The sequence below is a fragment of the Suricata suricatta genome, chromosome 11 (genome assembly GCF_006229205.1).
Source record: "Suricata suricatta isolate VVHF042 chromosome 11, meerkat_22Aug2017_6uvM2_HiC, whole genome shotgun sequence".
Taxonomy (NCBI): domain Eukaryota; kingdom Metazoa; phylum Chordata; class Mammalia; order Carnivora; family Herpestidae; genus Suricata; species Suricata suricatta.
The window spans coordinates 44,747,918-44,763,719 of NC_043710.1; the positions used below are offsets into that span (position 1 = coordinate 44,747,918).

At 50.2% G+C, this 15,802-nt stretch overlaps 1 protein-coding gene across 1 annotated transcript in view; it reads right to left on the reverse strand.

The window, feature by feature from the left end:
* Positions 1–12,978: 12,978 nt before the first annotated feature.
* PARVA (parvin alpha) overlaps positions 12,979–15,802 on the reverse strand; it is a 166,672-nt gene continuing 163,848 nt past the window's right edge. The window contains exon 13 of the mRNA XM_029914568.1: positions 12,979–15,042. Within this exon, the coding sequence (XP_029770428.1) occupies positions 14,966–15,042 (77 nt within the window). The 3' untranslated portion in view covers positions 12,979–14,965. The remainder of the gene's footprint in view (positions 15,043–15,802) is intronic.

The window sequence follows — 15,802 nt, forward strand, 5'->3', positions numbered from 1 at the left end:
TAGGAATTTCACTGAAGCTTTGAATCTACCAAGCTCCTGATCACTAGCTAGCCAGGTGGCCAGAATATCCCTCTCTGCTTGATGTTAGATATTAACCACCATGTCTGCCAATAGGATTGTCTCTTCCCAGGTCCCACCTGAACCTTGTCCGAGCTTCAGAAACCACAGTGCTACCTGCCTCTGACCACCCTCCGTGGCTGGGCTACTGATCCCCTGAGCTCGGCCATCCTTCACAGTGACAAAGTCCTAGGAACTCTATCCCCTTGAGGAGGACCACAACCCATGGCCAGATTTTGGAGCAGAGATACTGACGTCCTTACTCCTCACCCTGATAGAAGGGAGCCCGGGTAGGGCACCATGTCAGAACCTCGGGCAGGCAGGCTGGACTCATGAGCAGCAATAATTCCTTTGGGAAATGAGAGCCAGGCAAGGCAAGGAAACTGGGGCAGAACTCTGGTGTGTTGGGGGAATGGTGATAGGCCAGTGCTCAGCTCCACAGCCTCTTAGGCCTCAGCACTAGGCATGAGTCAAGTCATGTCATTGGGGCACCGAGGGTTCCCATGGGCCCAGGGCCTGACGAGGCTAAACTTGCAGGGAGAGGACCCGTGGTCATGTGAACCCAGGTGGGAGAGCAGAGGCCTACAGACACTGGTCGGCCTGTCCTCCTGGTTCCCTGCCTCTGTCCCTTGTTCCCCTGTGCGGAGGGAAGCCTCTCTCTCCCCGCCGCTGGTCTGCTGGTCTGTCATGGGGCTTTTATATTCATAGCTTCCTTACCCTGTGTCATCCTGGAAGGATTCTATGGCCTCTTCAACAATTCCTACTTCATCTGGTATATAGAGCGTGAGTGTGACATATTTCTGTCCCCTTTGGGGTCCTCCCTGGGGGAGCGGCTGGGCATTTGGTTTAAATCCCGACTCTGCACACTCTGGCCTCCCTCCCTGGGCTGGGATGGCGGCTGGCAGGGCTGCCCCAAGGAATGATTAGGAACTTGACCTGCCCAGGAGGGGCTCTGCACCTGGGCCACATTTAGGTCAGGACCCATGTGGGCCACATGACTGTGTCATAAACAATCCAGAGACTCCCTGTTCCCCCAAGAGCTGGAGGCCGTGTGGCCAGAAGGAACATGGGCTCGAGAGTGGCACAGACCCAGCTGGAATTTGCCTTCATCACTTCTGAGCTGTGCGGCCCTGAGCGCCTCGGTTATGCCATCCGTGAAAGGGGAAGGCTCACCCTCGCTCACAGATGAGGAGACACGCTTATTCACAGAGCGGGGAGCGAGCATGTTAGCAGCTCCACAAAAGTGGAGGCGGCGAGGTCAGCTGGGGCCAGCTTCACCACCAACCAGCCCAGTGGCCTTGGAATGGCTGTCCACTGGCGAGCTGGTGGGGCTGGGTGCTGGACTTCTCTGTGCCCTGGGCGTCTGGACCCCCCACGAGTCTTCCTTTCCCATCCCTGCTGCAGAGGCCTGGGGTCCCGGGCTGCTGGCTCAGAGATGCCAGCTGGGCGGTGGGAGAAAGACATGATGGCTGGAGTGCCTGTGAGGGCATGAGCTCTACCTTTCAGGAGCCCAGATCACAAGACCAATGGCCGTGAGGGTCAACACCTGTGAGGAGGCAGCAGTGTTGGTGCGGGGAGGAGAGAAGCCAGCCTGCCGGGGACCCTGCTAGTCCACCCTCTCACGGGAGCACTGCCGAGATTGAGAGATGCCCCGGATGGAAGCTATGTACTGGTCATTGTATCCCGGGCTGCGGGGAGGGACTGGAGACTTGGACGTGGCAGCCTCCTTGGCAGTGGGAGCAACTGTGGGAGGAGGGGAGCAGGGGGAAGTGAGTGCGGGTCCTGAGGGGAATCTGAGTGGGTGCCCCAGCACCTACAGCAACAGCCCTTCCCTTCCCTGGATATCCCTAGGGGAGAGGCTTGGTCTGCTGGATTCTTGTCCCTGGGCTGGCCTGGCCTTCCCCGCGGAGGAGAAGGAGAACCAGCGTCTGCCCCTGATCACTCACCCTCAGCACGGGGCTGCCAGAAATTCTGAAGGCAAAAGCTGAGGAATTCGAAGCATTTATGACTTAGCAGGATTGTTCCCAAACTGCAGGCATCTCTACTGAACCTTCTGGATTTCATTGTGGTGGCTTCTCAGCTCTTTGGTCCTGGCCAAGGGCTCCCTGGGTCTCACTTTTCAGGGCTGCCCTCTGGCTGCAGGGTCACTGCCTCCGAGAGGTTGGCTGCACAAGGCGTGGGTGTTTGCAAATCTTGCTGCCTTCCTTAAGGTGAAAAGCATAGAAACTGGAGTCGGATGCTTCTAGCCCTTTCTAGAGGGTCATCTTGGCCACACCACGTAATATCTCTGAGATTTTTGCTCATTTTTCACCTGGCTTGCTATCTCTGAGAACCTAGGACAGTGGGTTTTCTAAAGGAGAAAAATCTACCTGAGAAGAATAACATGCACGTTTCTTTCTAGGAGCTGTTTGTTTCTCTTGAGTTTGAATGGTAGCTACTATCTTCTTATAGATTCTGCCTCTGGTCCTTACACCCAGATGCAGCTAACTGGCCCAGGGGTGGGCATCTGACCCACACAGGGCCAGTGATTAGCATTCTGGCACTGATTGGGAGCCCCACATCGGTGTCCTAAGCTATACCTTCTGTGCACAATGGCAACTCGCTTTCTTTTCTATATTCCCACTTCCCTTCCACTCCACTGCAGACATCACTGGCCGGGGAAGAGTGTGGGATCGATTAGTCATGTCTGCCACAGGTGTGTGAGGAGAGGAGTAGGCATGCTGCGGTTTGCCAGTCCTGGTCCTAGGCTTGGAGGAAGAATAGCAGTAAGAATTCACATCTGACACAGAATGCTCAGCTTTACCCGATGTCCACAGCAACACTACCGTTCAGTCCCCGTGACGAGCACTGGGTGATGCAATGGTCCTGCTCAGTCTGGGATGGCTACTAACATAGTTGGAGCACAGCTTCAAGCCTGAAGAGGGTGAGGGGGAGAAGGAGATGCTTGAGGCAGCAAGCAGAGCCGAGTCTCACACTTTTTAAAAATGTTTTTGATTTATTTTTGAGAGATAGAGAGAGAGAGAACATGAGTGGGGAAGGGGCAGAGGGAGAGGGAGACACAAAATCTCCAGCCATCAGCACAGAGCCCGACACGGGGCTCGAACTCAGGAACCAGGAGATCATGACCTGAACTGAAGTGGGTTGCTCAACTGACTGAGCTACCCAGGTGCCCCCTGAGTCTCATACTTAACATGGGACAAGCCCCCCTTATATCTCACTACAAAGAAAGAGGCTCAGAGAGGTAAAGTGACTTACCCAATCTCACACAGCTAGTGAGGGCCAGGCCTCGATCCCAGGTGCTGTGCTCTAACTGGAAGTTCCCAGGGCTTCTGGCTGTACCTAAAATGTGTGCTTGTGCACTCTTGTTGGGTCTGTGCTGGGTTGGTGTAACTTGTCTCCCTGACGCTGTGGGATAACGTAAAAGGAGATGGCTGCTAGATGGCTGCTTGCTTTTCCCTAGAATTCCATTGTGAAGTACTCCATGGAGTTATTGTAAGTGTTCATCAGTGCGCTATTGTAAATATGTATCAAAACAGCATTCACGCACGGGCCTGCGTGAGTAATCCCGCTTGGGAATGGAGGAAGCAGAGCCTTTCGGGGGAGTTGGTTCACACGCAAGCACAGGTGATGCCAGCAGAATTATGTGCTCTCCACAGGGTGGCCAGGCTGGGCCAGGATGACTGTCACTGCGTTTCCTTAGTGCGCTGCCACTGGGTCCCATAGATACTCCCTGAAGCAGATGCCAGAGGCCTCCCCTGGCTGCGGGGTGGGGGTAGGCAGGGGGAGCAGACTGGAAAGGGTGGTAAGAGGGATCACAGGCAGCCCTGGGAAGGCTTGGTTATTAAAGACCCAGCGTCTAGCTGGAGCACCTGGGCACTTTAATGGTGGCACCCTCCTCCTGGCTCATTTGTCCGAGCTCCTGCCTCAACCTGTGCCCTGCCCTGGGGTTCCCTGGTGGGGCTCCAAGGCTATCTGCTCGGCCCCCTCTATGAATGATGCCATCCCCCTCTGATCTCAAGCCTTGCTTACTGCCCGGCCTCAGCCCTACCTGCGGAGTCCTCCTTCCTGAACTGTTTTCCAGCCCGTGTGAGCCTCGCCAGTGAGACCTCAGCACTTTGGGCTGTGCCCTTCTTCAGCCGGCCTCACCCCCAGGCTCTTTTTCCCCCTCCAGACTCAGCTCCTCTCCTGCATTCTGCCCGGAGTGGGACAGTCCCCCTAGATCCCCACTCCAGGGCAAAAGCAAGCCACTTCTTTGCTGAAGAGAAAGTGAGGCTCCCTTAGCCCTTAACACCTGCACGGCTTCCCAGAGCCAAGTATTTGGCAAGAAAAGACACAGAATGAACCTTCAAAAGAACACCTTTGGAGTCTCGTTCAATCTTTGTTGATTCAGCTTCAGAGTTTCCTACAGCTGGTTAAGGAAACCTTCACTACTCCCCCATCTGCCAACCAACTAACTAGATACACACATAAAATAAAAGCAGGAGGAAACACAGTATTTGGGATGTACATAGTTGGAGTCAAACCCCGTTGATATTGCTCTTGTCCCCTGTCTCTAGCCTGTGTGACCCTAAGAAACCGGGACTATATGAATATGGAGGCAGCAGAGAATTGTGGGGAGAATGAAGACTTCAGAGTCAGAGCTGGTTTTGAGTCCTGGCTGGTGAGCCTCTTAGAACCTCTGTTTTCTCCTCTGTAAAACAGATAACAATAGCACCTACCTGAGGGGTTGCTTGCTGAGGTCTCTGCAAAGGCCAACGGTGTGCCTGACACGTGGTTGGGGTCCAACAAAGGTTTGTCTACAAACTTTCCGTTACCTCTGGGGTCATCTCTGAATCACGGCCTCTTGACCAGAAAGGGGCTTGGGGCAGAGCTTTCCTGAGAGAGCATCTGTCCCCTGGCAACACCCTTAGCTTTGGCAACACATGGGTTCTCTGTGGCATAACCAGACGGGGTCTGATCCCAGAGACAAGGGGATTAGCAGGCTCCCAATCCCAGCAGAGACTGCTGTTGGAGGGGGTCAAGCAGAGCAGAAGCATGGCTTCCGGGTGGGATCGGAATGGGGGCGGGGGTGGGAAGGGGAAAGTCCCCGGGCTTGGAAGTCACTGGACTGTACACACATGGGAACGGAGGCATGGCTGTTTTGTTCTCTGTGGTATTCTGTACCTAGCACCGTGTCCGGCACTGTCTTTATTGAACAAATGAAGAATAAATGAATGACAGCCTTATCAGTGGGAGCCTGGTTGCTTCAGGAATTCCTTTTCAAAACAAGGCAGAGGAGGCCAGCTGCTGGCAGGAAACAGAGGGCCTCTGGCAAACAGACAGGTCTGTCTGCGTGCAAAGCGTTGTCAATTGGTCAGGCAGCATGGTACCAGACTCTAGCAGGTTCTGTGGGCAAGCAAAGAAATTCTGGTCTCTGGATGATGGAAACCACTGAGGGTACTGGGGAAGACCTAGTGGATTCAAGAAGTTAGAACCTGAACTCTAGAGCCAGACTGCCCAGAGCACAGCTCTGTCACCCACGAGGCATGTGATCTGTATCAAGTACTGAACTTCTGTGCCTTTACTTTTGCTTTTCTAAAACAAGGATGGTAATAGTGTGTCAGAGTCTCATTGAGAGGATTCAATGAGATTATATGTAGGAAGTCCACACTAAGTGCTTAATAAGCACCACTGTTGGTATTATTTGAGAGGAATGGGAGATTTTCTGAGCTGTGTTTCAAGAGACTGAAGCAGGGAACAGGTGCAGGATGGATTAGCCCAAAGTGAATCTGGTTTAAGAGGTCATTGCAATATCCAGGCATGAGAGGATGGGGCCTAAATTAGGGGAATGACTGGGGCCTGAGGAGGAGCTTAATGCAAAAGAGGTGGTTCATGAAGAAGCAATCAAGAGAACTGATTGGCTGTGGTGGAGGGGAAGGTCAGAGGAGCGGGGAGGAGAAAATTCAGAACTCCTTTGTGCATCTGAGAGAGAGGGTGTCTGGGTGTGAGATGGCACCTCCAGGAGAGACAACGGATGTCTAAAGAAGGAGCAGGTACGAGGAGGATAAAAATTAAGTGTGGGCATGTGAAGTTGGACTTGGGGTAGCCCAGTCATGTGGAGATGTGACACTGGAAATGCCCAACTAGCTGGGTGAGATCCTGGGGTGAGGGCGGGAGTGGGCCAGCACGGAAGCCAGGCAGAGACATAAGTATGGAGGATACACCCAGGTGGCACTCACATCGGGGGCTGGGTGCAAACACAGCAGCAGCCAGTGAGTGGGGGAGAAGCAGAAAAGCGTGGTGTGTGAAATCTTGGTAGCTGGGTTCCTGGTGGGAGGTGACGGAGAGGGAGGTCAGATGCTGCAGAGCCAGGAAAGGAGGGGTCAGGACTGGCCCCGGGGGTAGAGAGCTGACCATGCTGAGAGCAATTTCAGCAGCTGGAAAACTAGTAGTGGCTTCTAGGGGTTCATGAAAGGAAGGAGGAAGGGAGGAAGTGTAGCCAGGAGGAAGTGGATCTGTATACTTCCAGGAGCATGTCACAGGAAAAATGTGAAGCGGGGCATGGGAGAGCTGGCTCAGGTGCAACTTGTTTTTCATCTTAGACATTTGCATGGTGTGGTGTGCAAGCCGAAATGCTAGAGGAGCAGGGAGCTGGGCTGGAGGAGGCGGGCGGTGGGAGGGGCAGCCTGGGCACTGAGGTGGGAAGAAGAGAGAGGCAGTGGGGTGTTGAAATGCTATGGGAAAAACACGAAGCAAACAGCTTTGAATGGTTGGTAAGGGGAGAGGTGAAGGCGTGGTGCTGGGAACAAGTAGGCAAAGGGGCACGGGGAGAAGGACGATAGGGAGCAGGTGTTTGGGGAAATGAAGGGAATTCACGAGAGATGGAGGAGGGTTCACGGAAGCCAGGGAGCATCTAAAGGCAACTGAGTAGTCAGCTGGTACATGTCTAATCTGTGATTTTCTGCAGCAATTACATGCTGGGGAGCAAGAATAAAAATGTCCACTAGTGGGGCGTGATTAGGAGAGGCAAGGGAACTTCGAGTGCAATGATAGAGTCACAATGATTAGCCATGGAGTTCAGACTGGATTTTGGAGTCCTGGTTCGCTGTTTGCAGGCTGTGGAATAAAGACAGTGATTTTTCAGCAATAAGTAAGATTTGAGACCAATGACTATACATCTCCATTTGGCTTTAGGGTGAGTTGTGTGTTTTCCTGTAGCAGCAAATCTGTACGAAACATGAAATCACTGATCCTAGGGGCAAATGCCCCCTAATGATTACATGGCAGCTGGGGCTGGGTTATTTTCTGGGAGAAACCACTTAGGACGCCTCAAACGTATCTGGTCCTATCTTATGTCACTGAATTATTTCAAATGAGCTGTGTCTGTCACTCACCTCCACTGGGGTGGAAGAATCTGTTTGGGAAGGGACTCTGTACTTTCTGATCTTATTTTGTGCATAGAGATGGCCGAATTCAGAACAGGACTTCCAAAGATACCCCCTGACTTGACTGAAACCTGGTCATGCACAGTTTGGGGCCTGGCCCTGGGAGTTGACTGGATTCTTATTGTCCTGTGGTGTTTTGGTGTCTCACTCATCGACGCTAGGGCATACTTATGTGGGCATTGGAAAATTCATGAAAAGAACAGGAGAGAAGCTCTGTATCTTAGTAACAAAGAGCACTGAAGGTATGCGAGTCAGAAAGCCATTTAATCTGGATGGGTGAATTTTATGAATGAAAGCAATTGGGCAGGTCCTCTGATTAGGGTGGTTGCTGGTGGGTGCAGTCTCACAGGCAATGACAGACCTGGTCATGGGTCTGGACAACGTGCAATTCCGATGCGAGAGAGTGGGGCATTATGAAAATTAGCCAAGAGAACCAAAGACGCAGGAAGTTTAGGCTCAGGCATGTTAACCCCCTGTGAATGTCCTATATTAATGAGAGACTCAGAGCACAGTGGAGATGAGGGCTCCATGGCCTTGGTAACCTAGCTTACTTAGCACATGCTCACTGGTCACCATGTTATTCTCCGTTATTGTTTTTTTTTTCCTATTCAATCCATTTAATTCTTTTTTTAATTAAAAAATTTTTTAAATATTTTATTGTCAAGTTGGCTTCCATATAACACCCAGTGCTCTTCCCCACAAGTGCCTCCGCTCCAAGACCACCACCCCCTTCCCCCGCCCCCTCCCCTCTCAGCCCTCAGTTTGTTCTCAGCATTCAGGAGTCTCTCATGATTTGCCTTCCTCCCTCTCCCTAACTCTTTTTCCCCCTTCCCCTCCCTATGGTCCTCTGTTAAGTTTCTCCTGTTAGACCTATGAGTGAAAACATATGGTAGCTGTCCTTCTCCGCCTGACTTATTTTGCTTAGCATGACTCCCACTAGGTCCATCCACGTTGACACGAATGGCCAAATTTCATTCTTTCTCATTGCCATGTAGTACTCCATTGTATATATAAACTACCTCTTCTTGATCCATTCATCAGTTGATTACCCATTGTTTTTCATTTTTGTTTATTTTTTTGAGAGAGAGCGTGAGTAAGCACGAGTGGGGTAGGGGTAGAGAGAGAGATAATCTCAAACAGGCTCTGTGCTGTCAGTGTGGAGTCTGATGGTGGGGCTCAAACTCACCATTGTGAGATCATGACCTGAGCTGAAATCAAGAGTCAGATGCTTAACTGACTGAGCCACCCAGGTGTCCCTTACTGTCCATTATGTTAAGCCAAATGCCTCCCCAGTTCTGTGAGAGTTGATATTCTCCAGTATCATGACAAAGGAGGAAAGATGAGGTAACCTCTGAAGCCTGAGTGGAAAAAGGCTTCCAGGAGCTGCTTTGTAGAAACACTGGAAAGTGTTTGCCAAAGGGCAGGCATGGCATTTCTGTGGGCAGGCAGTGAGGCCATCGTCAGGGTTTCCAGGAAGACATGTAAGGACCTGAGAGTCACACAGCCCCAACCCTGTCTCCCATACCAAGCAAATGTGTAACAGATTAAATATTTATCTATTGTCCTGTCCACCTCAATAAAACATGGCACTCTTTAAAAAGGTTGCCTTAATGACGTTTGTGTGTCTTGGAATGTGGCCCTGGGCTAACAAATTGCATCTGAAGATGTGAAAACATGAAAATCGATAACAAGAAATGAAAAGGCTGTTTTGACGACACAGCATCATTTATCTTAATCTGCGGGGCTTCTCAGAATTTCCTAAGTGCCCTCTGAAATGCCAGCATCAGAGCTGGGGACCGTGTGCATGCCGAAGGCCCAGGGGAGTCACTGAGGCAGAGGGGCCCATTGCTTGGGGCCCAGGAACCTGCTGGGGAGAGGCGTCATCCTGGGCAGGCACCCACCGGACTGGTTTCCAACCAAATTGCTCCCCACCGGGGGTTTCCAGGGATATTTCTGGGATTTCAAAACTCTCAGTGAAAATAATATACTGTAGGAATGAAAGCTAATTCACAAGCCTCTGCCCATGGAGTGGAAGTGACCCACTTTCAGAAGGCTTTACATAATGTGGTAGGCATTATAAAAGTTGTTCATGCCGACTTAGAGGAACTGGGAGGATAAAATTATTCCAGCTCCACAAAGCCTATTCCTTACCTGACCCTAGGCTGGAGGACCGCATGCCTGTCTATCATCCCCCACCCACCCTGCTGAATCCACACAGGGATCCAACAGCAGAAGTGAGGAGGTTGGAAACCCGGGGCCTCAGGGATCAGCTTCTGGCTGTAGTCCTTTCCTTTGTTTCATGCACTTATCCGGTCTTCCGGTTCCCTTACCTCTTCTCAGAGGACCAAAATACAGAATGGTTGGAGATGGCTTAGGACCTTCTGTGCTCCCAGCAGCCCCTGGCAGGTGGAAGATGAGGCTTTCCTAAGCACACCTCGGCTTTCAGCTCATGTGGGAGACCAGACTGGGGCTGGGCAGAGGCTCTGTCTCCTCCCGATCTCCTTTGCTCTCTGGCTGTCTCCATGGTTTGCAGGTGGAAGGCCAGTCTCAGACGCCATTATTGCTGGCTGCTGTCTCAGAGCTTTCTCACACGGTGGTCAGAAGGCTTCAGAATATACGCAGCTTCCCATGTTTCTTATAAAATCCAAGGCCTCTGATCCCAGTGGTCAGATACTGCCTGCCCCTACCTCACGCCTTGCACCCCAGCCAGCCTGGCTTTCTGCAGTTTCCTCCAGGGATCCAAATTTCTCCTGGCTTGGGATCCTCACCTGCGCTGTTCCCTTGAACGGCAAAAGCTCCTCTCTTGAGGAGGCGTCACTTGAAAACAGCACTTTGTTGGCAGCCTCTCTCGTCCTCAAAACCCAAGCGAGACCTCTTTCACAGGTTTTTGTATTTGTCCTCAGCAGTCACCACCATGCGTAGGCACCACTGATGTGTGATGATTTTTTGTGCATGTTCCCCAGTGAGCACCATGTGTGAGCCTCCTTTGTCACTGGACACAGCATGCCTAGGACCTTGTAGACAGTCTGCGCATAAATGTTGACTGTCTGGCCAGCTGGTTAAATGAATGGGTGGGTGAGTCACACAGAGCATGCGTCCTACAGATTTCTCAGGGGGTTAAGCAGGTCCCCTGGTCAGGCAATCTGGCTGTGCTTTCGTCTATCTCCCTGTAGAGGGTCATAATATGCCTCCGTGTAGACGAAGAGCTCCAATTGGGAAAGAAAAGGGAGGGGTGCCTGGGTGGCTTAGGCGGTAAGCATCCGACTCTTGGTTTCGGCTCAGGTCACGATCTCGATATTTGCGGGTTTGAGCCCCACTTCGGGCTTCGTACTGACAGCATGGAGCCTACTTGGGACTCTTTCTCTCTCGGTCTCCCTTTGCCCCTCTCCTGCTCACTGTCTCTGTCTCTCTCTCAAAAATAAATAAAACTTAAAAAAATTAAAAAAGAAAAGGCAAACAAAAAATAAAGCCAAACCTGTAGGAAGTGAGTTTAATTTTCTCTAACTTCACGTTTCCCAAACTTATTTGAAGGTGACATTTTTTCCCACCTACCATCTATTAACATCCTGCAAATGCACTTTAAGACCTGCTTCACTGGTGGCTTCCTACTTGGGAAGCCTGAAACTCAAGATCGTCAGGCTTGGTGGGGGCTGTGCACCCTCCTGGATGCCTACGCATATATTCATTTGGCAGTCATCACCCTAAAAAAGCAGGGAGCCTGAGCAAATTCTGGAGCTAGGCTGGGTTTACATTTTTCAGGGAAAAGAGAAGAAAAAGTCGCCATTTGGTGTTTCAGATAGAATCTCCGTAGTTATGACAGTACACGCAACTTGTATACACTAAGTTGTCTTTCGCTGAGACCTGCATCTGTTGGGAAGCTGGTGTGCGGACACGGGTCCCTTAGTGGTTGGATGAGTCTACCTCCTACGTGGCATTTGTCTCTCAATGCTGTTCCCGTTCTTAGTATTTTCTTGAATTTTTCAATAGACCCAAGTGAATTTTATGGGCGGAGACTGCATGCAATATTAGCATGAGTGAAGGTTTCAGGACATAGCCCTCTTGCATGGCTGGGATGTTTAATGTAGGCAGGCTTCCCGAGGTAGAGCTGCATTAGATGCAGTGGGATTCAAATTATTTTTGCTCAGCCCCTGCTTGGGGCAAAACTGCTTGACCTACCAACTCCATCTAGTCTCATTTTCCAGTGGAAAAATAAATTGGTGATAATTGGGGGGGGGGGGACTGGATTCTGTATACATTTGCTTTAGCACTGGAGTATGGGCAATTCATATTTGAACCACAATGTATACATGTCTTAGAGTCTGGTCATTGGAAAATTACAGTTCCAGAATCCTGTTGATGCAAATAAGCTTCAGTGTACTATGGAGGGTTAACCAAGCAACCCACAACAAAATAAACTGATAATGATGAAACTAAGCTGATAGTAATTCATGATTAGGAAGTACTGAACGTAGCCTTTGTCAATTGCAACCAACTCAAGGCAACACTGACGATGTGTGGATAGAGTCTTCTCCCAGATTTTGGGAATGTCAGCTCTGTGCCTGCACATGAGAAATGGGAATTTGCTGATGGAGCCTATGAGCAGTGCATAGGCTTGTAGCAGAATCTATTCATACTTTCTTAGTCATTTACAAATTAGCAGCAGTAGGAACAGGAGCCAATAAAAGCTTAATCGAACTCTATACATTCACTCACCGTAACAATCTAAAGGAGGCCTTTAAAAAAATTCAGTTCAGTTTACAATCTCACTTAAAGACGTTTTAACATCCATTGTAAATCTCCAAGATAACAATGTTAAGGGAAAAAATCAGTGTGCGTGACTGTATGCACACTATGCTATTTATGTAAAAACATGATTTATATGTGTGCTGATGTGGTCTATGGCCGGAATATCTCTGGAAATGAATATGCAAAAGATCAAAACAGTTGCCGATAGTGTCAGCTGCTGGGGAAGGGGAGGGAGGCAAGCTGAGGTTTTTTTTACTAGATTCTCATTCATGCTTTTTGAGTTTTGTACCATTTATAAGTGAAGTATTAAAATGATCACTGAGTTTAAATTTGGAAGAGAAAAGGCAAAAAAAAAAAAAAAAGCAGGAAGCCTACAGAGACTTGATTCTTGGTTTCTTCTTTTGAAAGAGGTGAGGGTTAAGTGTGGTTTATTTATTGTTCTGATGCCTTTCTCTGCCTTCAAAAACATGGTCGTGTATTCAGCAGGAGATTCTAGAATCTAAAGGAAAACCTCCAGATGAGCTGAGATGATGGACCCGGGCCCTAGGTCCGGGCAAAGAAGAGGCAAAGGCCTCCATCTTGAGACACAATATTCTGAGAAGTCAGCCCTGTTATTGAAAACCGCCCCAGTGTTCTGATGGTTCTCATACCATGTGTGTACAAAATACAAAAGGAGGGGGCTTCATGAGGCCACTTGTACCTTGTACATTTGCAGCGTGAATATAAAGAAAAAAGGACGACAAAGACAAAATTCATATAGCAAAGCATGTTTAAATGAATGCATTCCTCTCAACCGCATCCTGCTCTTGTACTGCTCCAGGAGACAGAGCAAGGGTTTATCTTGATTGGCTATCAGGAATTTAAATGAGCACAAACAGAAATATTATACTATTTAGTGTTTCCTAATGAAAAATGTAGTATTTCATTAATTACGTAAAAAGAGTTGTATTCTTGTACATCATTGGCACAAGAGAGTAGTACATTGTCTTTCTATCTTCAAAGCTTATTATGTGAAGTAACAATGATTTCTTAGAACAAAATATCCATGGAAATATGTGGTGTATCTAAATTTTATGGGTTCTGAGTTACCGCAGATAGGCAGAGAGCGGGGAAATGTGTCGAAGCTGGAAGGAAATGTTTTGGACAATATGGGAGGCCCGACTCATGTTGGTGGGGGGGGTGGTGGTGGCTGTAGATAGAAATCAAAATTAATTCCTCAAACTAGAGGTGGGCTTTGGGCAATGAGCCGAAAGTAGTGACAAAACAGGCACAGACTTCGGGCTGGTGTCCATCCGGCATGTTTAGGAAAATTCTATAATGAAGATGTAATATCAGAATGAGTTATTATTTACCCCGAGGCCTTGGTCAATGGAAGGGTACAAGCATGAAGTTCTGAAAGCCCCATCCTTCTTCTGGGGGTGTCCCCCTCCATGTCAAGTATATAAATGCTTCCCCATGCTTCTTGTCCTTCTGGTCACCCCCACTTTGGCCCCTTTCCTATTCCCACAGAACCCTGGGACTACCAGAGACCTATATTTCAGAGTTGGGTTCACGGAGAGGGGATACGAGTAACCACAAGCCCGAGAGTAAACCCACCCAAGGAAACTGCTCGGCTTGGGTCTAAATGACTTACATTTTTCCTCGCCTGAATTAGCTGGTAATTGCATGTGGGCAGACTTAGCCAGAAATGGTCTAAATGATCAATTAGAAGGCAAAAAGGAGTTCCTTTCTTTAAAGTTCAAGGGTCCCTGTTGAAGGGCCCTGCTTCCCAAGCCACGCTCTCGTGGGCCTGAGCCCAGCTTTCGTGGTGCCTGAGGATACCATGCGTTTGCCTAACGATAATGAATTGAGTACTTATTTTGCAGGAAAATATAGGGCACTTCCATTACATGCAATCAAGCAAAAAGGCTGCAGAATGTGCCACTCCATTAATTTTAAACAGAATTCTTCCCAAATGTCACCCTGAAACCAGAGAATGGGGTTATTACAAATCTGAAGGAATTAAGAGTAATTTTCATTTGTACAAAGTAGTGGAGGGGCATGTCTGCTGCCATACACACACACACACACACACACACACACACACACACACACTATTAATTGACTTCAATTGGATATGCCAATTTCAGTGTGAATCCCTCAGCCCCGACCGGGTCGCCTAGTGGGGGGAAGGGTGGGCTCCTGCCATCTTTGAGGGTGCAGGTGCGCATCCTGTCCCCCGCAACTATAGAGTAATGTGATGGGCTAGTTATTAACAAATACGTTCAAGGAAGAAAAACGCATGCTAGCCTCTGGCAAGTCACGTAACCTCTCTGAGCCTCACTTTCCTCATCTGAGGATTATAATCCTGCAAGGGGATTATAATACCTGCTTCAATGGGGGTCCTGAGTGTTCAGGAGTTTGAGGATGTCAGAGCGCTTAGCGTGGCGCCCGGCACCTAGTTTACAATCATTAGATGGTAACTATCATCTTCGTTTTCATCTTCCAGGGGAGTCTCTTGTGCCTTAACTGGTTCCCATATCTCACTGGGGAAATCTGGGGCTGGCACCAGATGGGAAGAGTGGCTGGGACAGTCCCGAGGGCCTGGGAGGTGTGAGTCAGCCCACCGGGTTACTGGTCATTTCCTTCCTAACTTCAGCCCCGCTCTCCCTGGGCGGTGACAGGACTGGCGGGAGGGCACAGAGCTGGACACGGGAACAAGCAGGTTAAGGTGGCCGGGCGACGGGCCAGGGTGCCCCTCACTCCATGTTCCGGTACTTGGTGAAGAGGTTGTATAACACTCTCAGTGTGGACTTCAGGTCACAGTTGACAATGTCTGCGGAGAAAACAAAGCACACGTTGCTTCAGTGGGGACACCTCGCCCAAAGTAGACGTCCTCCCGATCTCTTTCCTTCCATCACCCGCCTTGTATGCCCAGCGTGGTCCTGGGGCAGGTGGTGTCCCCCCTTGCCCACAGGACATAATTCTGTGCGCCCCAAGAGTGTTTGGTCCTGCTGGGAGAGCAAAGGCATCCCCCACGAGGCCACCAGAGGCGGGTGGGCGGGTGGTGAAGGACAAGCAGTGTGTGCAGGAAGGATCTGGAGTGAGGGGGCAGAGGTGCTGAGCGTGGGGGTGTCCCCTGACCCCAGGGCACGCAGGCCTCACTCCGGAAGCAGCATCTCTGGGTGAGGGGGCCCTGCCCTGTCCTCGGAGTCTCCCTGGTGTCTGGAACTCCTCTGTCTTCAGCCTCGGCCACAGAGCCAGCCAGGAGTGGTGGGAGGCATGGGGGCCGGGGCCGCAGCTGGGGACCAGGACTGAGCTGTCCCTCCTTAGGCAGGGAGGGTCCTCAAGGGCACAGAGACCCACCTGGCAGAGTACTGAGTAGACAAGTTCATCAGGGGACAGGGCAAGGTGCTGGCTTGGAGGCTGGGGGTTTGACTGTATTTTCAGGAGAGTTCTGCCCCAGGTTCCTGAGCTTCTATACAACCATTTCCTCCCTCCCTCCCTTTCTTCTCTGGCTGCACCTTGAACCCTCTGCCGCCGCCTCTGCCCTACAAGGCCCCCTGTCTACTCCCCCTGCACTCGTTCCCTCAGAG